This window comes from Denticeps clupeoides, chromosome 18, assembly GCF_900700375.1.
Source record: "Denticeps clupeoides chromosome 18, fDenClu1.1, whole genome shotgun sequence".
Classification (NCBI taxonomy): domain Eukaryota; kingdom Metazoa; phylum Chordata; class Actinopteri; order Clupeiformes; family Denticipitidae; genus Denticeps; species Denticeps clupeoides.
In genome coordinates, this window is record NC_041724.1 from 9,740,852 (window position 1) to 9,765,033 (window position 24,182).

General features: G+C 41.7%; 1 protein-coding gene across 4 annotated transcripts; it reads right to left on the reverse strand.

The window, feature by feature from the left end:
* Positions 1–4,290: 4,290 nt before the first annotated feature.
* Positions 4,291–22,722, reverse strand: csnk1a1 (casein kinase 1, alpha 1). Of its 4 annotated transcripts, none has more exons than XM_028959838.1 (11): positions 22,006–22,721; positions 21,662–21,768; positions 17,813–17,939; positions 17,625–17,723; positions 14,925–15,008; positions 12,580–12,719; positions 10,691–10,769; positions 9,848–9,922; positions 9,112–9,218; positions 8,579–8,691; positions 4,291–6,305 (listed from the first exon to the last, which is right to left on the reverse strand). In XM_028959838.1, exons 1-11 carry the CDS (start codon positions 22,126–22,128, stop codon positions 6,298–6,300), a joined length of 1,062 nt encoding a protein of 353 aa, XP_028815671.1. In that variant the 5' UTR covers positions 22,129–22,721; the 3' UTR covers positions 4,291–6,297. The 4 variants fall into 4 exon arrangements, with proteins under 4 accessions (XP_028815671.1, XP_028815669.1, XP_028815672.1 ...); XM_028959836.1 differs by having other exon boundaries at positions 8,543–8,691; XM_028959839.1 differs by lacking the exon at positions 14,925–15,008 and having other exon boundaries at positions 8,543–8,691.
* Between the last annotated feature and the right edge of the window lie 1,460 nt (positions 22,723–24,182).

Consider the following 24,182-nt stretch of genomic DNA (forward strand, 5'->3'; position numbering starts at 1 on the left):
GCCACCGAGTCCTCTGGCCCAAGGTGCAGTGCTGCATCTCTGGTCAACTGGGAGTCTGAGATGAAGCACTGTAGCTCGGGAAGGAGGGCACCTCCCTGAGCATCGGCCATGGATCTTCCTTGTTGCTTGCAAATAAGGAAGACCGCACCTCTGGGTGCCATTGTGCTCTTTTGTTTATTCTCCCTATCCCCGGGGTCCAGTTTTCCCAGGAATCCCTTGGAAAATCACAACGGGGATTCCTGGAAATACTGTTCTTGGGGGCGGGGCTTGACAACAACAAAATACATGTGCCGATGCCCTGAATGAAGCATAATAATAAAGTGTAAACAAACGCAACGTGCAATCAATAAAGAGACATTAAAATGCAACATTCCAATGGCTCAAAAGGTCTTTATGTTGGTCATTTCAAAACAGCGCCACCTGTCGAGGGCAAAGAGCACTGCATCATGCGAACCGCGGTCTCCATGAGATGGTGCAGTTGAGCCATGGGAGTGTTTTTTTGGGAAGTGGGCGACCCTCCCACGTAGCCAGTTAAGATTACACGCCCCAGATTTTTTTTTCCTCTTCTGCCCCGGCCTTTGCATGTTTCTTCTCATATATGGTAGCAGCGCCCCTCATGTCACCGAATATATACGCACATGGGTCTAGAGGAGAACACAGGCCTAGCTGGGCTCTGAAAACCTCACTTAAAGCCCACGATTATTCTCTGGTTAGCAGCTAATGAAATCTGTCACAGAAAAAAATTATCCAAAAAATACCGGGGTTAACGGAGCTAAGAAATTACTTTGCCCTGAAGATGGGGAGAATATGTGCAAAATATCAGAGATTACTTAGTGGGTGGCTGTTCACATTCACAGAAACCCTATAAAGTGAACAACATTTAAACATAGTAGTAGTAGTAGTAACAGTAACAATAAGCCTGAGTGAAAAGCAAGGAAATTAGAATTCCAGGCACAAAATGTGCAACCGAACTCTGTAGTAGAGCTCCATAAGCAGCAGTGGGAACACGAGAGTGGCCGTAGTGCCACCGGCCTGCCGGTCCTGTGCCGCACGGTCGCCGCAAGGTCACCTGGGAGCTCCCACGAAACGTCGAGTGTATGAGCATGGAATCCCGTTCCGCAAAGCCGTGGCTGGCTGGGTGGGGGAGGGTCAGAACATGAGACCCATAACTCAGCGCTCAGCTTCCTGTCACGTTTCACCTCGGCAGGCGCCCACTGGGATCTTCCAGCGTTGGTTTTCTATCCCTTTGAAGTAACAACTGACTGGCAGGAAAACATCAAGGAAATGGTCCCTGTGTGTATGCAGAGCAGGGTGACAAACACAAGAGGCAATTCCATGCTCCAAAGTACCTTATCAGATCTGTAAAGTTGGAGCACAATGAGCCAGTCACTCCGTCCTATTAATATTAAGTAGCTAGTAATTTACATTTTTGGCATTAATCAGACGGCCTTATCTACAGCGACTTACAATCAGTAGTTACGGGGAAAGGCATTCGGGGTTATTCGTATTACTCGGGGGGACACCGGCAGGAAATGGTTGATCCTGTCTTTGTGGTCTTCTGGATCAGGGGCAAGTTACCTAATAATAGCCAGAAAAAAAATCAATGATCCGCAAAAAATTAAAAAAAAAAAAAAAAAAAGCTCTGACATGCAACCAGACTGGCTGTGTGTCATTTTCCAAACATATTCTGCCTGAAACCAGCTCTTCCGTTTCAAATGTAATGGTAGACATTCGATCAAACTGATTCAGAAGAGATCTGTGAACTGCATGCCTGTAACTCCCCATGTACAATTAAAGCTATTGTCACAAACTAAAGGCTTAACATTTACAACAAAATGATTTGATTTCAGAGAAAGACTGTTAAACAGGCACACAGAGATCCTGTTGAAAATGGCACAGCTCATGCATTTCTCATGGACTTGGGAAGGGTGGGGCGCGGTGTGCAAGGCCTGGGGTGACGGGGAACACTTCCTTACCTGCAGATTAAACAGTGAGCAACACGCCCTACCTTGGGCGTGTCTGAATTTGTTCAGTGAAGCCCAGTCGCTCACAGACGTGTCTTAAAAGGGAACCGAGGCGGTTTAAAACCGTGAGAGAGAATCTCTGTAGCGCTCCACGCCATCGCACGTGGGCTCGGACGGAGGGGGGTATTGTGTGTTGCTTGTGAGTATTGGGTGACCGACTGCAGCATAACACCACACCAAACGGCAGCCTCCGCTGGGCCCAGCAGGCAGAATCAGGCCTTACATTATCAAGCAGCCACATATTTATTCTTCCTACTGGCAAGAGTAATGTCCAAAAAGCTGCTGCATAACACAGTCATTGTTGTATTTAATAAATCAATAAAACCACGGTATGACACACCATGACACATAGGGTACAGCGAATCACAAATTCACTGGTGACACATTGGACGACAAACCGCACCATGGAGCTGACCATCATTTGGGTATCTGAGACAGTAAATTACACATTATTTTAAAACTGCTTTGACCTGCAACCAAGGTTTGATTCTGGAGCATATTTAGTCCGGATTCACACCAACACAGAAGGGTTTTAGGAAGCAAGGTATGAAATGCCATTAAGGGCGCCTGCACATGGAGTATCGCCAGCGTGAAATGGTAGTTACATGATCCTCAGGCTGAATGTAATAACCACTCACGCAACCCAATCTCCCTTATGCTGTATGGCCAGGCCAATGCATTATTTAAGGAGGATTATCTTGGCAGTTTTAATCTGGAGGGTCTGTTATACATATAAAAAGTTGCTGTGGAAAGACATCGGTGAAATTATAGATCTATTTTCCCCTTCTTTCCATGGATCAGTGGAAAACCGTACCTTCCCAGAAACGATGCATGACGAGAACTGTGACTCATTTTCACTTCCGCATCGAGTCACGTGGAAATAAAACTAGGCCAACAATTGGTTGGCGCTGAATCGCCATAGCAACGCAAAACCACGGAAGGATCCCATGGAGCCGAAGAATTAAACTTACATGGGGTTGTACTTATTTAGGCTTTATTTCATTGTGAATGTTGGAAAACCATGAACGCGGTTTGAATGTATGGTGTAGAATCTTCGCTGTCTGCCTTCAGAAGACGGGTTTAGGGAAAAGCTTCCCCTCGGGCGCGACGAGATTTGCGCAACTCTCGTGAGATTTTAGCACTTCCGCTCCGTCGAGTCCAAGAGCAGATCTGAATATATCCGGGCAGATTATTGAACACGCACCGGGGTTTAAACGTTTATAACTCATAGTTAAGGAGATTTCGAAGTAAGTTCGGGGTGACAAAGACCTCATTTTATGCAGCACACTAAGACAAGCAAAACAATTAAATTGTAATTATATATATTTTCATTACAACCTAATAAATATGCAATACGTCGATGTAGTTAGTGAGTGAGCTAAGTTTATGAATACATATCACACTCCAGAGAAAATCAAACTAGGGTCCCGAAGGCTAATCATGGGACTCCTCTCCTCCGAGGATGTGGCGTTGAGGTCTGTGCCCATGTTCGTGCTGCAGACCGCGCCACACAGCCAAAAGTTTTTTTTGTTTTTTTTTTGAGTATGTCGTTTAACGTCAACGCCAAAGCAGACAATCGTGCAAGAGTGGCAACTCTGGTCAGACTTGCAAGTCTTACAGGCTCAGAAGAACACGCCCGACGTGACGTCATCAACGCCGCGTAATCTAAACTATTTGCGGCGCGGAGTAGGGCGGTGGGACAGAAGCGCCACGTCCACCCACTGATCAGCTGTCTCTGGGCTTTACTGTTGGCCAGCTGTCCATCGCATGTGCTGCTGAGCTCACAGTAAATGAAGAGATGACCTCTGACCCCACAAGCTTTTGTCCGATCTCCATGCAGAACAGGCCCTCTACTCATTCAAACTCCATGCCAATCTGCAGACAACCTGACCCCAACATAAGGTCCTCAGCCTGAGCCCAAGGAAGGGTCACTTGTTCTTTCTGCAGGTAGGTGGGGCTTGAACATAGTCCTGGAACAGGGTCTACCTCAACCACTGATGTAGGGAAGAAAGCACCTCAGGGCTGGGAGTCCTGCCAGGTAAAAACAGGGTTTGAACCTGCAACACTTGTACTATTAGCAAAGTGTAAATCAAGCTATATTTAAAAAAAAAAAAAAAGCTCAAGCATGTAGGTCTATGATTTATGGTTATAATTATATGCAGTAGGCAGCAGCCACTAATTGATGTAAATTTATAATAAATAAAATGTATCTGTGCCCTGAAAATTGTATGTGTTGAGTTGCAATCAAAATCACGTTCCACAAACAGCCATTTGAAGCCATTTTTAATATTTACAGATAGAAATCCTGGAAAGTTTAAAACACCACAAATCACCTACAACTACCCACCACCCCCACAATATCATTGTACAGTAACTGCTTGTCTGAATTACAGCAATACTTTGAGACAATTTCAAAACCCCACCCACTTCATCTCAACTATAATGAAAACCTTTTGAACAGGTAACATTTTTGGATCCAAGCAACGTCTTTCCCTCCCCATCTGTGTAAGTCTACATTTGTCTAGTCTTGAAAGAAAAAAAAAGGCTTGAACAATAACTGGGTTGTGTGGTAATTAAATGTGTGTGAACAGGAACAAATGCAAAGAATAAGTCATTTAGGTATTTCAACCTAAGATCTGTGTTTATCTTCAAATTAGAGACTAGGCCAGTGGTTCTGAGAAGTCATTTTTAATTTATTCTGACATGCTAAAAGGGAATAAATTACACTTTTAAAGAATATCCAGCAATAAAATGTCTTTAAGCTGGGTTGGAAAGGGGGAAGAGAAGACAGCCACCTTACTACTGTGCAGTGATTCAAGGCTGAACAAAACTCAAACTGGTCTTGATTTTCAAAGACCACCAAAATATATAGAAAAGAAACGCTCCATGTGTGTTGCATTAAAAAAAAAAAAAAAAAAAAGTCCAAGAGAGAATGCTACTCTAAAAAGCAGCAGAAAAATTCAGCAGAAAGAAATAAAATCCCAGAGAAATTTTACAAAAGAATCTGCTTCACCACAGGAGAAGAAAAAAAAAAAATTCCAAAAACATCTCCCCATTTGATCTATTCAAAACAGGGAAAGTAAAATAAGATAAAATGAAAGAAAGCAGAACAGAGGGAAAAAAAATTAAAAATCCCCCCCCAAAAAATACATCTATGTATAGAAAAATTAATTATGGGAACAGGTAAGACTGAGTTTATTTGTTTGTTTTTTTTTAACCTTCAAAAAAAATCCATCATAGCACATGAATGAGCAGTTAAGCTTTAACAGAAAAAGAAAGTTGGCTTCCCCATCTAAGCAGTCTCCATACATGTTAAGTCCAGAGGTGCCTAATTCATAAAGAATATGCCTGTAGAGTTGACTGACTTGTTTTTATTTTTTTTTTTTCGATTTCAAAATACCAAAGTACAACAGAGTTAATGCAGCGTTCTAAGAAGAAACCTAGTAGTCACTAGAATTATATTTTTTATCTTCACATTAGAAGCTCTTCTAGCACATATCAGCAGGCAAAATCTTGACTTTTTAAATGGAAAAAAGGAACAAGTGTTTTGCTTAGCAATACCCAGGATTTAGAGCAATTATTCAGTTGTAGTTTTTGCACTTTAATTGTGAATGAACAGGGGGGGGTAGTAAAAAAAACAAATAAAAAAAAACAAACAAAAAAAAAAACAAACAAAAGAAAAGAAAAATGTCAATTTTTGAGAGCAGTGTCTATCTGGGCCATTCCACATTCGGCGACCACAGACATGGGGGGGGGGGGGGGGGGGGGGGGGGGGGGGGACACAGTTGCTGTGATGGGTGATGGGCAACAAGCAGATGGGCACGGTGCCGGCCCACCCCCAGCAGGAGGAGGGAACCGAGGAAACATTGGCATGTGCACAATAACATTCTCAGTGAGCCGACCAACCAACCAAATTTGTTTTTTAGTTTTTGAAAGAGAACAGAAAAGAGGTGGGGGGGGGGGAGTGTCTTCAGGGACAGGACAACTGAAAAGGTTACAGCTTCAAACTGCTTCGAGCTCCATACCAAGCCTACTCTGTGTAGATATAGTATATACATACCAATATATAGACATATGCAGAGCATCTTATCTATATATTACCGATTACATATATAGTATATAGAACAAAAAAAAGTTCTTTTTAACAGGAAATTGGGATGCCCACAATGCCTGGCAGGTTCTGGTGAATTTGATCCTAGATGCCGGGGTGTGACTGGAAGGCAAATCCTGCTATGACCATTCAGCTCAGCTCTGCTTCACAACGCCTTAATGCTTAGAAACCTGTAACAGAACAAAAACAAAAAGAGGGGGGAAAAGAGAAAAGAAAAGAAAAAAAAAAAAAAAAAAAAACAAGACAGGAGAGGTGAGTGGAGTGATCACAAAGTAAATAGTTTCTGTTAGCGCTGAGGCCAATCCCCCACCCTCCTCCACCAGAACGGCTCTGCGTTTGGAGAAAAAGTGCAGAGTCATCGGTCCAGCTCTGCAGTGGAGCTGGTATCTTTGGCTGCAAAGCACCTAAGAGGAAGTTGAATGTGCCGTCGAGCACAGTCTGGAAGACATGCAAGCCACACAAATACAAATTAAGACATTTTTTTTACGAGACATGCAACGTGCACAAACACACCACATACAAATACAGGATGAGACTGGGAGGTCACCTTAACCTTAAGGCTGTGCGATATCCCAACATCAAGAGGCCAAACAAAAAGATGTGCTGTGTGTCAACGACAGCCGCCTGCACTTTCAGAATGAGGAAATATTCAAAAGAATATTTTTTTTAGGGAAAAAAAAAAAAAGAAAAAAAAGAAAAATACGAGTGGGAGCGCAACAGAGCTGCTACCTGACCACTACTTCCGATCAACCAGTGTTCATGCTGCGTTCACGACAGGACTGACGTAGCCAGACCTCGAGTGACTGAACAGTCCAGATGACACGGCGGCCCTGGCACAAGACCACAAATCTATTCTCTTTACTTCTATTTTTAGCAGCCAATTTAGCAACCTGCCGTTAGCAGTATTCAAGGCAGAAACGTACAGCACGATGACGATAATTTACCCATGATATGGCAAAAACTCCTGAAAACTGGCCACAAACAAGCACTACATGCCCAAAGAAAGTTGGGCTGGAGTTCACAATAAGCGAGTATGGAGGTGTGTTGACGACATTTCTCTAAAATTAATTAAATCCTACTGAGGTCTGAAAACTGCTGACAAAAGCTAAATGAAAAAGCAAATATATTTTAATGCTCAGCAACTAATGCAACACAGAAGATTGGGGGGGGTTGGAGTTGAATCTCACATCAACAATGCCTCCATTGTTATGGGGCTAACAGAACTGCCAAGCTCAACTGGTATCCAAGAAACTGGCCAATCAAATCGCAGAGGAGGGGGAAAAAATAAAAAAACCCAACCCCACTTTTCAAGCTCCAATACTCCAGAGATTTGCCACTCAACTTCTGGCTGGTGGGTGCTCAGGACCGCCATCACAATCGGGTCACTGGGAAAAATCACACAGGCAGCTTGGTTGAGGGAGGAGACCGTTTGAAAGCGCCCTGTGCACACGTCCACAGTAAAAAGCTTGCGTGATGCGGCGAGCGCTTGTGCAGGGAGAAGCAGTGCACTCAGCGTACACAATGGATTAGAGGACCGTTCCACGTCATCGCCAGACCTTATTTATAGCCAGGCCCTCATAGCACTTGTTCACCACAATCATGTAGTGTGAGCTAAGCAGTAATGGCGAGGGTGAGGCGGGAGGGGGTGCGCTTCAATTTGATTTTTCCTCCAAACCAGCAGGAAAAGAGGGATTTAAAAAAAAAAATAATAATAATAATAATTTGCCCACCATAAGGGCTCGTCATTACATCAACAAGGACACAGAGGAAATGCAGCAGGGACGACAATGGACCAGAAATATTCACAAGAGAATATCCATTACAATCCCTTACATGACCATGAGCACAACAGGCACTTGCTCAAAGCTATCCAAGGCTATCAAACATTTATTAAATAAAAGAAATCGAGATGTTAGTGAATGCGTTAGGGGTTTTACTCATATATTTGCTGTCCAACAGCAGTGACAGTATTTCAACCGTTAAGTAGATTAGCGAGTGTTAGATCCAGGAACAATTGCCAGAAAATGCCAAGTCAATCGAGTATCCCAGGTTGGAAAGGGGTTAATTGACAGAGGGATCATTATGATTGATTACATCCACATAAGAAAGTTGATATCACCCCATTGTCCCAGAGAAGAATAGACACTTGGATATAAAGTTAGTAGTCAAATTTCCCAAGGACGTCTTTGCATTTGCAAGACAGGCCAATTGAATTTTGGGTTTTTTTTTTTTTTTGGGTGTCTCCTCGAACTAACACCATTTTATTTTCAAACCAATATTAGGGGGTAGATGTTCCAAATCAACAAATTATTTTTGCTCTGTTTTTAACCACTTTGCACAAAAAAATGACAGCAATTGGTGTCTCGATTTTTGCACACAAAACGTCGCTTGGCTGTTTGCTACTAACCTTTCATGTTACTCTTGGGTTTGTCAGTTTGCTTGCCTGTGGGGGTTTGTGCCTGCTGCCCCTGTCCCCCCGAGGAGGCCGCCTGCTGCGCTGCTTTCTGCTTCAGCATGGTCCAGTCAAATGTGTAGTCGTACTGGTGGTTCAGAGTCCTGGGTGACACAAAACAGAAAGACAAATTCAAACAGCCCATCCTATATGAGATTTGCGGATAGAATGTGTCCACGTCAGTCCATAAAAATAATCAATGTGTGCAATCCTGTGTGAAAAAATAAAAGCAGCTAAAGGAGTTTTTGTTCAATAATGATTCCAAAGTAAGGTTCAAACTATCAATTCACAGGCTGACACCATCCACAAGTAAAATAAATAAAAATAATTAGTTCAATTAACATGCAAACTTTGTCTTGGGCAAGAAGAGAGAACACAGTCCGCCTTAGGGTCTTGTCATATTGAATTAGAAAAGAGGCTTCTGAATAACTGCACAGGTGAGTTACTTCCATTCCCATGCTGCATGAATTGACTCGGGGGTTGATTATGTGGCCAGGCGAGGGCGGATGGGTGGGGACAAGCACCTGAAGAGAATGCGGAACAGCTGGCGCAAGTACATGTAGTCCGGCGCTTCCTCGAAACGCAGGCCGCGACAGTAATTCAGGTACATGGCAAACTCTGCTGGGAAACCCTGCGAAGGCAATAAAAACGATCACACTTCAGTGTCCCGACCTTATTATCCTGCTGCCTCAAATCAGTCACGCTGTGCTGCAGCGTATCACAAGGACAATCACTTCACGTTTTCACTATTAAGAGAGAAAACTTAAATCAGAAACAAAAGCCAACTTGTTCCGATGAGAATAAAAGTGCACTGTTCCGAGTGGTTTCCACAAGTCACATTGGAGGGAAGAGTAACCCCAAAGTCTGTATAAAATGTTGCAACGCGGACTAGTTTCCACCCCAAAAAGGAAAAAGGATGTGTTCGATTAAAGCCGCACGGCAGGCGTTCTGAAGTGTGCTCTCGCACTCCCACGCTTTGCTGGACCCGGCCACCATTTTTGGCTGAAAGGCATTCGGCTCCTATTTACAGCTGGGATTATAAAGACATGAATAGCTGCCCCTTTCTGCTGTGCTACCAGCAGTCCTTTTAGCTTGAGCGAGGTTCCAGCAAGTGGTGCATTTAAGCCACCAAATTAAGTTTGCCAATTCTTCCTGTGGTTCCAGGGGCGCAGCATGAAACCGAATGACTCCGACTTTCTGCAGCAGCAATTTGCAGGATGAGTCAGAGCTAATCAGCGCACGCAGACATTAGACCCTTACCTTACACAACACTTCAACAGGGGTGGACATCTTTTTCTCACTGATCTTCTCATACTTCTGTTTCTTTGTGGCGGCCTGTGGAACATGTGAGGGAGAAATGAAGAATGTTGTGCACCATGGTTTGGCTCCAGCTAAAAAAACGTTCGGTCACAGCGTGTGCCGTTAACACTGGAGCTCCAGAAATAAAGCTGCTGAGACGAGATTAACGGCACCTTTCACAGCAGCACCTGCTGAGCCTGCCCAAATCCCAGCATGGTAAAGGCCTGGATTTCTTTATCATTTGCCACCTCCTCCCAATTTTTAGTCCTTACTTGAACTTACATGCTTTACTTAAGCTTTCTTTCCAATAAAATTGCTTGCCACTCTGCTGTGCTGCTGGAAATAACATATCTAAAAAGATCTGAATGGAAAAGGCAGTGGATGGTGGACTGCAGTTTTATTTAATTACTTTAGGGCAGGATGAAGCACCATTGTGATCCAAATTTAACCCTGCTGCCTCTAAAACAGAGGGGGCTTCTGTAGCTGAGAGCACAGAGAGTCACAGTGTTAAAGGCACAGCACGTCATTTTGCATTGGATAAAAACAGCAGTGATCAGAGCGTTATAATATAAATCAGATTTAATAACTTGTCATTTATTAGTTCACATCCTTTCAGCTACTGAATATTGCTCACACCATGTAAACTAGTTAAAATACAAATGCTTTAGCTCCCATGTAAATGTAAGAGCTGAAAGGATATACTATTAAAAATTCCAGCACTACAAATCAGGGAGAAAAAAAAAAAAAAAAAAACAGGGACAGCCATTCTGAACTGGGGAGCATGTGAACTCCTGCTCGGCTTACCTTCAGCCCCTGCCATGGCAGACTGGTTCTATTGAAGTACATCAACACGTATCCTAGCGACTCCATGTCATCCCGGCGACTGTTGGCAACAAGTCACAGTACATACAGCAAACCTGTCATTAGTGATGCACCACAAACGGGGTTTAGAAAGCAGGATTTTCTGTAGGGCATGTGTTGCAGTTTGCTTCAAGGAGTCAAACCTAATGACGTGTATTCTGCCTGCTTGCTCCTGACAATTTAGGGGTGTCATCCCCAGTGTCCCGAGCCACAAAGCACAAGACAGTGAGGTAAACAAGTCACAAACAGTATAACTGAGTGCTTCATATTCTCAGTTATTTCTAAGCGTTTGAAAGTCACACTATTTACATCACGCCAATTCATAATGAAAAAATCATTTCGCAATGTTAACAATGCATTTTTGAATAAGCTAATTACAACATACATTTCACACACACACACACACACACACACACACACACACACACACATATATATATATATATTAGTGGCACGGCATGATATTTTTCCAATAAACTTATCTGATTATGTCTGATGTTACACGCCAAAAATACCAGCGATTTATTAACATAAAACAAAGACTTTCACTGCCCCCCTTGGGGGTGTTCTCAGTCATTTCACTCTTTGCGAGCTGTACACAGCAAACCAAGTCACATGCTGTGCGATGCACAGGCTACGGTCTCATGTGGACACTCATGTTTGCAATAGAGCTTATTAAATTTGAGGGTAATAAAAATGCAGGAGATTCCTGGAACTTTCATGTCTACATTTAAAAGTAAGCACGCACACAAAATATGTAAATTTGTCATTTTTATTTGCGATCAAGAATCATTGAATTGCAGCAATAGATTGAAATGATTTACTAATCAATTTATGCTACCAATCAAAAGTGCTATTTTCCTTTGTGTTTAAAAATAAAAAGCAATCGAAATGTTCCCCAAAAACAACACATCTATATCAATTGACATGTATCGATACTTCCAGTTTTACACCCGCTGATTCATGGAAACAACCTGCAGACAACAATTTTCAACAGGCATTGCAGGAGGCAGACCCTCTCCTTGAGCCAATATTTATGTGCGACACCCACTTTAAAAGGTCCCCTGACCTTTTAAAGTGTAAACATTGAATGTAATATAAATGTAATATGCTTTGGCTCAAAAACATTAAAATAAGTTTCCCTAATGCTCACAAACCAGATGAGTCCCAAGTTTAAATGATACCTTATAACATATGCAAACAAACATCCTTGCGCTATGCTACTAAAAAGAAACATTACTTCTTTTATATGAAAGGCTGCAGTGTTTTGTGCACAGGCTACATCTGGCAATTGGTAATTAAAATATGGGAGTAATTCCATGCACGAACAGAACAGCATGAAAATGCTTAAATATCGTGCTTTATGATCTAAGCACTCAAGCAGTACAGTTCAGTTAAATATTTATTTTGTCAATGCAGACAAGACTAATATCTTAGCTTTATTATTAATAAATAGTGTTCTACTCACAGCAGAGCCACTAACTGGATATTTTCAGGTGTTAATCGCATGCGTTAATCACGTTGCAACACAGCTCTCAGTTGTGTGCAGGGGATTGTGGGAAATGTAGCGTAAATTGCAATCACACAGTCAGATAAACCGCCAATCCATATTTCCTTAATTGTTCAGCCCTTTTTGGAACCGATCATAACGTAAACTGTGGCTTCTACAAAACCCCAATTACCCAAATAAAACTAATCAGTACTGGTCCAAACTGGCCAGATTCTGACACCTAAAAGAGCTGCAGTGAATAATAATAATAATAATAATAATAGAGAGAGAAAAACCAAACACTGCAGACTTCATTTGAACTATAGTGACAGCGACCTCTTACCTCTGCTCGATGCCCAAGTGTGCGTTGATGCTGGCATAGCGAGCTGTGCCTGTGAGGTTTTTGTCTTCTCTGTAGGGTATGTGCTGCCGCGTCCGGTTGTCCCGGTATTTTTTGGCCAGACCAAAGTCGATGAGGAACAACTGCAAAAAGGAAGGAAAAGGGGAACAAAACCTGATATTTTAAAAGCTGAGCTGAACTAGGCAAACAAGTTAAAAAAAAATAATTAAAAAAAAAAAAAAAGGGGGTTCAGCTGCCCTTTTGCCTTCCTGTTTATAACTTGACAAATAGCGGCAACTACTGATCACAATCCTGGGTCACAAACACTCGTCTCTGCCTCAAGCTCAAATGGATACATAACAGTAAGGAGGGACAAAACAAAATAAGTCCAGCTCTTCAGGGAATCCCCAGCAGGTCGAGAGATCAGAGAGTCACAAGACTGAACCTCACAATGAGAGTACAAATGTCTTTTAAGGGAGTGCAGGCAAGTGCATCCTGGGGGTTTTGAGAGCACTTCCATTTAGAAGCAAGATTAAACAGACCCAAGAATTCCATGTAGATAGGTCATGACCACTAGGACCAAAGGTCACAAAAAAAAAAAAAAAAAAAAAGGGCGTAGCTAGTGGCTTCAAAAACAATTAGACGTTCTTGCCGAAAGTCTATGTCTGTTTTTCGATATAATCCACCATAATCATAAAGATCAAGCACATAAGTTACACATTAAAAGTGTCTGGGATGGGGACAAAGCATCTGGGAGGGGAAATATTTGATGACAGCCGCAGCTTAGACTTTGTACACAGTGAAATGGTTTAGTAACTCAATGGGTTTCATAAGCTATGTTAGATCACAGTTAATAGAAAACCAGCACATGGTAGCAAGTAACCTTATCACCAAAAACAAGACTAAAAGACCAAAACAAACAAATAAAAGGTATAAAACTGTTCAGTATGCAAGGTCCCGTAAAACAGGACACATACGCAGCACAGCCCCACCCACCCGGTTGAGCCAGTTCTGGCTTTACAGGCCCCAACTTTCCCCCAAACAAGCTCCCTCTCCTGCTTATTGCGATCGTAGCAGCTGGCCAGCAGCAGACAGTGACGTCAGCTCTCGCTGGCAGCCGGCAGCTGGATCAGACCAGATCCACTCCGGCCTCAGCATCTTATTGGAGATCCGAATCCTGCTCTGTGCCATTTTGTCTCTGTGAGCATTTAATACAGAGTCAACAGACAGCGAATTCAACAGGTAGCCAGGGGAATCACTGCTGCCAGCAGATCACTTTTTTTGCAGAAAAAGGCTCTCCAAGCAGATGGACTAAGCAATCCGCCTGTTTGTTTTCAGCTCAGATGCAGCCATTCACATGTCTAAACGGCAGACGTTTCCTGAGTCCCCACATCCTGCATGAATTCAAACAATGAATTTCAAACGCAAGAGTTGCCCATAGATGGGGCTTAGAATGGATGCAATATTACAGAGGCCATAAAGATCCAGAACCATGTACACGTAACAAAAACTGCAAAAATAAAAATGTACTTGTACAAAAGGCCGCAGTTTCTTTATACATAGTGATGTTTTGATGAAAACTGCCTCAAAAAAAAGAATGTCAATATGCCCAAAGCTTATAGGTTCTTTCTATAAGCTAAAACAGAGTAGGAAGATAATAGGTTTTAGATAACTGGCCCTTTTAAAATCATAAAATCTAGGCATTAAAAACTGGTCTGCGTGTTTTAGTTACAAAAGACATCAGCGGCCATTGTAACAAGTTACGAACACAGAATGGCAACACTGTGTAACGTACATACATTATTATAAAAAAAAAAATGAACATGACAAGGAATTCTGATACTGCTCAAATTAAGCCTGCTTATATTTTTTCTTGATGCACGAGTCCACAAAAGACAAATGACCAAACACAGATAATGAAAAACTCCAAGGATCACCATCACAGCTCTTTAGATGTTTATTATCCAGGAACTGGAGTCCAAAAGGCCCTTGGAAGTTTCCTTCCAGGTCTTAAAACCGCAAGGCACATCATAAACACCCGAAATCTGGCATGTCATTGGTTTTGTGTCCGAGAATCATGCGATTCAGCCAACCTGAGCCCTTACTCATATTCAGTTCCTAAAAAGCCAAACCTTTTTAAATTGTACTTCATACTCCCAACACCCATCCCTGCTATCTGGATCAAGAGTTATCCTCTAACTGGGTTTAGCATGTGTGTCTGGTTTAATGCCAAAAAAATTGTTAATGGAAACTGATCAATGGTGAACGCAAAACAAAAATGAAAACCCGGAATTTAAAGCAAAAAGAAATGTCTGGGGGAGTATTAGGAGGCAGTTGTGGTTTCAGACCTGGTTTAATCCTGAGAAAGATGGGTCCTGAGAAGAACTAACAGCCAAGCTTCTTTTCCTCTTCCCCACTGGAGAGTCTAAACACTGAACAAACAATAGAGGAGGGCAATGCATCAAACAGTACTGCTGACAACCTCACACGGCCAGCGCAGACAGGCAACACCAAGGCTCAGAAAAAGAATGAGAGGAGGAGGCGGCGCAGAATTAGGAAGGGGTGAAGGGAGGGGGGAAGAAAGCCTAAGGCCATCCTTCAGTCCAACCAGCTAAAAGAGCAACCTAACTCTGGACACAGGAGAACTCTGCTCCGTTGCAGGACCTCTCCCTTCAAAAGCATGGTTCAGCCAGCTTTTACACCAGGGAAAAGGTGAGGAGGCGCTCAAAAACGCAGCCACCCTTCGCCTATTTTCCTCCACCCCCATAGGCACAGGGCACATGTTATTTATGGCTGCCCAACCCCCCCCCCATACCCTACATTTACATCTCAAATACACAACTGTAACAAGCCTGATTTACTTTTTTTGACTTGACCTGCTTATTTTAACACCAGTGATGCCATGTGAAAATTGATTTTTGTACTTCACTGGCACAACTAGGGTTAAAAACCGTGGGGCTATGGGTACATAAATTGCTACCAATTGTAAAATGTAGGCATGAAGAGCTACATTTAAAAAAAATAATAATAATAAAGAAAAAAAAAAAAAGGAAAAAATAAAAAAGGTCAATTGAAAGTGAAATAAATAAAGCAAAAGAGAAAGCCACACGACTCAGCCCAATCACCCCAATTCTTGCGGTTCCGGGTCATCAAAAGAATGGATTTCAATATTTCAATAAACTGGCCATGAGGCAGTAACAACTTCAGTAAGGAAGAGGCAAGAACACCTGGGCATTAGGCAAGGCTGAATTAAGGCAGGAAAAAGCTCTACTGAATAAAAAGGTAAAGAGTATCTAAAAAATAAACATAAAATACATGCATTAAAAGGCAGAGCGTGAACTAACAGCACCCCCAAAACAAAAACCAAGTATTTTAGGATCATTTGGAATTTAGGGGGACCCTACAGAGCAGCACATACTAAAGCAATGCAACAAGCAATTAGTCTAGAATGATGACTAGTATCATTATCCCACATCATGGAATAAGCAATGGCAGAGGGAGGGGAGCAGAGTGCTTGCCATGCTACTGCTGCCTATGGAGATAATCTGGTCTCCAAATGTACAAGATTTCAATACAAGCCTGAAAAGAAGGGAGGGCAAATGTCTTACTTAAAGTTAACTTATAATAAGTAATACACAAGACAATGATTTAGGCGATAAATCAAATTAGTACCATAAATTGATAGGATATTATGAAGCCTAAATCACTTTCTTGAAAAAATGCATACAGCGCAATTGATCATGGTATGGAGTTTATAACTGATCAGTGAGACTGATTAGGGGGGGAAAATTCTGAACCATGATATGTACAGATATCCCTTCACTCTGCAAATACTCTGGTCATAAATATCACGAGCTGTAAATGTGTCCTTTTAAAAAGCAGAAAATAAATGCAAAAGGGGGATGGGACAAAAGATGCAGATGCAATGTAAATAGCTTAATTTAATTTCCATGAGCACAGGTCCTCTTCTGAGTACAAGGTTCAAACATCCTATTTACAAAAGCATTTTCTTTAAAGTGCAAATTGCAGAAACCTTTTATTTGGCAATGGGGGAGATTTTTAGAAAAAGCTATAACATTATTTTTTTATTGGAATTCTTCCATTATGTACTTCCTGTTCGAGACTTCCTGGAACGGATGCCAAGGCTTCCATGGAGGTGAGGGACACTTGCATTAGTGTGTTTATACAAAAAGGAAAACTAAAAAAAAGTGAGACTGTAGGCAATTTAAAAGTTTGAGGCTGGCATTCACACAGACACACAATGGTAAACACTTATTATAGACATAACCGCCAAAAACGGTAATACAGGCTTTGGTGATTATGATCCAAACACATCACCTGGTAGACAGCACTGATCTACACCTGACTGACCCACCACATGACCACCAGCAACTGGTGTCAGTGTTTAATGTGCATCCTGCTTTTACTTTGCCAAATGTTGCCTGTCTGCAAGGGCTCCAAATAATGAGTTACAAACAAAAATGTGAAATTCAGGCAACTTCCAGTACAGTCTAAAAACAAACCAAATATAAATCAAATTAAATCAAAGCAGCAGTAAGGACAAAAGTGAATCAGCACTGAGGGGAAACAAACAAAAAAAAAAAAAAAGATCAAATGACATCATGCACAAGTCTTATTGCTTATTCCCACGAGACCCTTCCATTCCCTGAGAATGCCAGAGTGCTTTCTACAGTACATCAGCATCACTGACAGCAAGCTGGCTATTCAATGGTGCCTGTATTAGCCCGTCTTTGATGTGGAGTCACTGCATGAGTTCAGGATAATCAGTATCGTGCTGAGTCAGCTGGAAAATGCACTTTACTCCAAAGACCTATATATGAAAAGTATATAAAAATCTAGTCTAGTTAGTGATTAAAATCAGTTTACGTCAGTTGTGAAGAAATATCTTAGGGGCTTTCTAGTCTTGGGAGGGGCGCACAGGGAATGAACACTAAACCAAAAGGAACCCATTTGTTTGGTGTAGCACATTAAAGACTTAATGCTCTAGGTCCCTTGACAAGGAAAAAAAAAAAATTCTATGCACTTACCTTATTACAGTGACGCCCGATACCCATTAAAAAGTTATCTGGCTTGATATCTCTGTGGATGAAGTTTTTTGTGTGCACATATTCAATTCTGCTGATCATCTAAATGGAGAAAATTAAGTCAGTCAATACTAATAAACGGATATAAACTCCAACCAGTAGGCGTAGCAGGGGGTTACCAAGATAGTTACCTGATCTGCCAACATGAGTACAGTTTTCATTGTGAACCTGCGGGAGCAAAAGTTGAAGAGATCTTCCAGACTTGGCCCAAGAAGGTCCATCACTAGGACATTGTAGTCTTTTTCCTGGCCGTACCACCTAAAAAACAAAACACGTTTTTTTAGTCTTTGTTCTGTACTAAAATAACAGGACACAGCATTTCAGATTTAACATGAAACTACACTAAAAGTGACCTCCAGAGTAAACCATCCACATTCATACAGCCAGTCATGTTCCATAGCTACTCAGTTGTGCATTTAAACAATTACCACAGTTTAGAACTTCACAAAATGCAAGAAAGAAGCAGTGGGCTTAACACATTAGTTTAACAAAAATGAAACAAGTTTCTCATTTTGTAAAGCTGCGTGTGTAAAGTGTGTAAAGCTGCGGTCTTGCCATTTAAAATGTAACAGTACACAAAGCCAGAGCAGGGATGAAATTCAGTAGAACAGTTTATAATTACTCAGAACAATGTCACTAACTATGAAAATATTTCACAAAGGTTCACAATAAAATAAATGGTTTACTTTACACCCCTATCCAAACTAAATGCATGCTTTTATATGTGTTATGTACCTTCATATCATTAGCAACATTTTCAGCAATCCTGTATAGGACAACTCATAGGTTTCACATGCTGCAGAGGAAGGATTGGAAAGAGGGGCTTATTCAACACTAAAAGAGAGGTTTCAGCTTTCAGGATACCACCCATCAGCCCCATCACCACCACATGTCTCATAACCACCAACAGCCAGAACTGTTACCAAGCAACCACTGTGCACAGGACTATACCAGTCAGCCAGCTGTATTGTTGAGGGTGGGGGGCACTAGCAACAGGCCTCCTCTTCCTGGAGCTTCTAAAAGATCAGTGGTGCCATTGATCATTTCACAACTGCAGTTATGGCACGAGGGTAGTGCACTTTGAACCTACAAACACTGATCCCTTAACTGTGACGGCACACCTACACACCTTCAGACATAAGTGAATGTATATAAGTATGTATAGTGAGAAACCCCATCAAAAATAATGTCATTAGTATGCTTGGCCAGTTTAGTACAAAACTCAACATCCACTTTAACATTTTACTGACAATTATTAGAGAGCCCAGTTGTACCCTGGTTAGATTAGGTCTTTAGGTAACTCAAGTCTAATGGGGGTGCAGTCAAGTGTCAGGTAGCAACAATAGGATCCATGTCTAGCAGATACCCAAATAGGTTTGCTTTAGGAAAGGAACAAATGTAAAAAGAAAATTCATTAGGACTGACGGTCAAGCTGACAAAAAGTTTCTAAATATCCATGATCTTGTACCTCACCAAATCTACTGCTAAACAAGCTAAACATGCTGACTACGTAACCTAATAAAACTCAATTGAACACTAATGAGCACACTGAAAAGTTTAAAGTGTTGAGGATATGAATGTGGGTGACAGGGGTATCTCAGTAAAGCTTGTGAGAATGTGTTGTATTTGTAGCCAGACTCTCACCAGCCCACTAATTTTATTCCTAAAACCAGTTTGTCACAAAGCAGCAAATTCTGCAGGTGGCAAAATAATTTGTGTTCAAATGTTGCCAGCTACAGGGAAGCCTCAGGCCTCTAAGAGTAGAATTCATGTCTTCTTAAAAGGGGCCAGCAGAAAAATGTTTCAAAGCTTTTAAACTAAATAAGGAAAGGACCAGGAACCGAGGACAAACACCTGTTTAAGGATTTGTGAATATTTACCATTGTATGCTAATAATCTTTACACATCTGTATCTTCACAGCACTTAGTCACATATACTACATTGTAGTGGGAACAAATCATTTTTTTTTTTTAAAGAACACACTGCTTCCATCTTTGTTCAGCCACGTTGCTATAGGAAGAGCATGTTTAACAGGTTCCACCAAAAAGAGGTTCTACTCAGCCACAAAACAAGTTCTGAAGACCCATTTCCACCGCTGTTACTCATGCTCACATGTTTCAGTTAACAGGAATGAAAGTCTGGAACAAGGGTGACAGTGGGCTGGTGGGTAACACCTGCATATGAGCCAGAAGACACCCAGGTTCAAACCACACTTACCACCAGTGTGTCCCTGGACAAGATTAACTAGGGTCCTATGATTTTCGCAACGTGAAAATGGAATTCATTGTAAAGCGCGGAATTGCAGATTATTCACGTTTCTGGCTGCTGCTGCCCACAACATGAGTTTCCTGTTGAGGCGGGACCTTCGCACACACCAATGCAAACAGTGCTTTGTCCTGAAACAGTTCTTTGTATGAAATGCACATGTAAACGGTTTCAAGCACTTTGTTAAACAGTGATTAAATGTGATGTCATATAGCATTTGCTTCCCTCCACAATCAGTTTTTAGATGAATAAATACCTTTATAACAGAAAATGTGGAATTCGGAAGAATTAAAATGGAGGGGGAAAGGGGAAAAAAAAAAAATGATTTCATAGGACCTTACTTACTCCAGGGGTACTGTCCCTTTAACTACTGATTGTAAGTGGCTCTGGATAAATGCTGCAAATTGCACTACTGGAGGGGAATTGAGAAATTATTCTCAAATTCATACAGCTGATGTTTATAAATCTAAAAAGAATAGATGGGCAAACTTAAAAGGTGAAAGGAATAAGCCCATACTGGTCTGCCAAGAGACCAGCTAAGATCAAGGCCTCAAGATACCCTTGGGGTGCACATACAAATATGCATTTCAGAAAAAAAAAAAAAAAAAAAAAAAAAAAAAAAAAAAAAAAACAGAAAAAGAAGCGGAGTTTGAGGTTCAGGGTGGTGGTCAGCATACCCACATACCCTCACTGGAGTACTCACATGGCCACAGTAGCCCTAACAGTAATAAAACTATTCAGAATTTACATTAAGTCTACCGCCCGCACCCAGTCATTTAGTTAGTAGGGACACACATTTTAATTGAAACATCTGGCTGGGGACATGCACAGTTTTCCACCAAATGTAATCTTCAGATATAGATTAAAAATTCTGACAACTCAACATATTACTTGTCCAGTACATTGGAAATTGTATGTAATAAAATACATTTATTACATTAAAGCATTCGAAAGATTGCTTTCCCTAGTTTCCCCCTAGAATTGATAATTTACTTATTCATAGTCAAAAGAATATAGACATAGAAACGGACCATAACGATTTACTGAATAAAAATAATAACAATAACGAATATTAAATACTTTTCATTCAAAACGCCCAAGAACGACATGCAACTAAAATTAAAGCGTCTTTATTGGTCGCATAAACGACAGACAATCCAGCGTTTGGAATCAAAACCCCTGCAGAAAACGACACGGACACTTCTCGCGAGGACAATTCGCACAAAACGCGGGCTTCGACCGCGCGGACAGGCTGTGTGAAATAAAAACCCACAAAGTTGTTTTCGCAGCACAGAGCCGCCATTTTCTAAGCGAGCAGGAGGACATGTTGGAGCAAACACAACAAAAGAGGAGCGGCCATTTCCAACTCCGGCGCTAATCTAACAAACAAGACGTCCACGTTCTGGCCATAAATGCACAATCGATTGCGCTTGTCGTGTTTTTCCTGTTACTTGCGTTTGGCCCGATGCGTTTATCGGCACGCCCGAACAATAAGATTGGCGTGTAGAAACGCGCCGAAGGCTTGGGGCAACGCTCGGCGTAAAAAAAAAATACGTGACAGCCTAGAAAGTCCGACATACGGTGGCGTTTTAATGTGACCTTGAAAGAACAAAAACTACTTTATAAGGCCCGGTTCCCCCTTACAAGGCCCAGCCCCGGCGATGCTAACTTCCTGAATTACGTACCTGGCGCACGGACAGAAATGCGGCCTTACCTGATGTGCGGGATGCCGACTCCACCTTGAAGGATTTTGTACAATTTGCTTTCATACAAAAGTTGAGGGTGTCTGGCTTTCTGAGACTCCAACTTTACCGCTACCTCCTACAAAAGAAATACGACAAATCCATTTTCTTGCAGCCACGTTAGAACCTCAATAGTCACTTACAAACAGGACATTTTTTAACGCAGACACTTAAATCCGAACGTGCGAATATCACAGGGCTGATGAGAACGTAGAAGTATTAAGGTTATCTGACTAAGAACAGACGACTGTACTGGTGAGAACACGAACATGAAAGTGAAGAATTAAGCGTTAGAACAAACAAAAAAACAACTCACCTCTCCATTTGTTATATTGATCGCCAGATAAATGTCGCCGAATGATCCAGAACCGATTTTCCGGACCAGCTTGTATTTCCCACCGACTATGAACTCTGCTTTAGAGCCGCTGCTGCTCGCCATGTCCCCCCCGAATTTTTTTTTTCACGCGTTATGCCAATGACCGCTCTTTAAAAGCACGAAAGGTCTGGGACGAACCGATGCTTCCCTCTGGCTCTTCCCCTTAGCAGGACATCAAGTCCTCGGTCGCCGCCAACGATCGCTCGGAATGACGGAAAAGAATCGGCCGGCTGGTCGGACTTACGCCTCTTCTGTAGCCGACACAAACGTCATTTAAATCCAGCAAGTTTCTTTAAAGGCCCGGGGGTCCTTTTCACAGCGACATATTAAACGCCGAACGGAGTGGTCTTCGCCAGTCCACGGTTCCGAGGCACTTAGCAGTTACCTGCTAAGCTAACCTCGGTAGCGCGAGAGAGCAGAAAGGACACGGAGCTACTCGACGACTTTTCCTCTAAAAAGCGCCTCCGCGACGGGGACCACGTTCTCCCTTTCAGGTGTGTCGAGTGTCCGTTGGAAAGCCTCAACCTTGGCGTGTTTTATATTATTATCCTTTGTCTTTCTACTATTTGCTTGCTCTCTTTCTTCCCCAGCCGATGAGCAGCCCACTCACTCCGCCATCTTGTCGCTCCGCCGACCGACCGTCTCGAGGTGATTAAGGGCTTCTTCTTAACTGGGAGACAGGGTTGCCAGATATTGGTAGTACAGCTTTCCAAGCTGCCAATTAAGATATTCCCCGACGGCAGCAGGGGGAACAACATTCTAGACCGACACAATAAATAAATTGAAAATCATTACACCCAAACATTTTTGTATATATTTTATATAAAAAAGATTGGACCTTGATTAGAGTATTTGCTTATATGTTAACGAGTATAACACACACAATCATATTATTATTGACGTTCTTTTTATGGCTATTCATAGATAGAATTTGTGTTAGTTCAACCTCTACAAAAAGTTCAAAGCAGCACATTTCTGCAGGAAGAATAATGGACACCTGGCAACATATTCATGAGAGGTGGGGCGAGGGCGGGATGAGGTGGAGAGGACTCGCACGGAGCGAGAAAACCAGAGCGCTTGCGCAGTAGATTTATAGTTTTTTTTTTTTTTTTTTTTAAGTACAAATGGTAGTTCATGTGACAGTATAGCAGTACCGAATTGAAAGTCGAAAGAAAAGGATTTTGAGGGTTCTCAACCATAACAACACTTTGAAATTAAAACACAGATATTTAAATTATAAAGCACTTTTTACTAAATTAATTTGAAAAACGAATAAAAATATGTGGATTCTGAAGTTAAATACGCATTCAGTTATATAAAATGGTCAAAACGTAGACAGCTCAAATTCCTGTTAAAACACTGGAAATGGGAGCAGCCGCTGCTGCAGGCAGGGGCGTGGTCGTGACGTCATTACTACGCGAGGAGGAGCAGTTCTCGGATTTGAACGAATCTGTTCTGCAGTTGAACATAGTCAAGCAATTCAGTCTCGAGATAGATCGTACGAAAAGTATTATTCAAACTACTCGTGGTCTAAGGAACGTGTTTGAACATGCAGCCGTGAAACACCTACAAACCACCACAAAAGAACAAAAAAAGTAGAAATCACATCGCTGAAAACACGTGGGACCAGACAACAGACATATTTATCTTTATATGCTAATTCTGCATTAACAAAATTTCAATACTGCCTTAACTAAACACTGTAGACTTATAGTGTCAGGCTGTAGGTAGTCTTGTTTGAGTCTATCTCCATTTAAAATGATAGCTACATGACATTTTGTTTTCATTTTAATTATAAAGAGCCTTCAACTGAACGATGACATGTAGTTCCTTTCCAATTGTGTTTCAGTTATTAATAAAACACACATGTAGCTCAAATTACTGTGCTAATTTATCATTTTTAAGCTTAAAAATGAGATCAGTGTCTGTCAATATGTCAGGATTCATCAGCACTTTTCTTTCCATTAATTTGCGTAATGGATTGCCAAGTTCACCATTACCAGGTTTACAGATCAGTCTGCAGTGGCCGATTTGCAGCTTCACTGCTGTACCGCACAATATATTCAGATATTTTTGTAGCATTAACAGCATTACACATTTTCAGCTGCGTCCCCTAT

Excerpts from the sequence above, each read along its gene's own strand:
- csnk1a1 (XM_028959836.1), bottom strand. The coding sequence starts at position 22,128 with ATGGCGAGCAGCAGCGGCTCTAAAGCAGAGTTCATAGTCGGTGGGAAA. Across the intron at positions 12,720-14,924 it reads CTTTCTCAGGATTAAACCAG|TTGTTCCTCATCGACTTTGG; the intron begins GTCTGAAACCAC and ends TCCTTTTTGCAG. Across the intron at positions 8,692-9,111 it reads CTGTTCCGCATTCTCTTCAG|GACTCTGAACCACCAGTACG; the intron begins GTGCTTGTCCCC and ends TGTGTCACCCAG.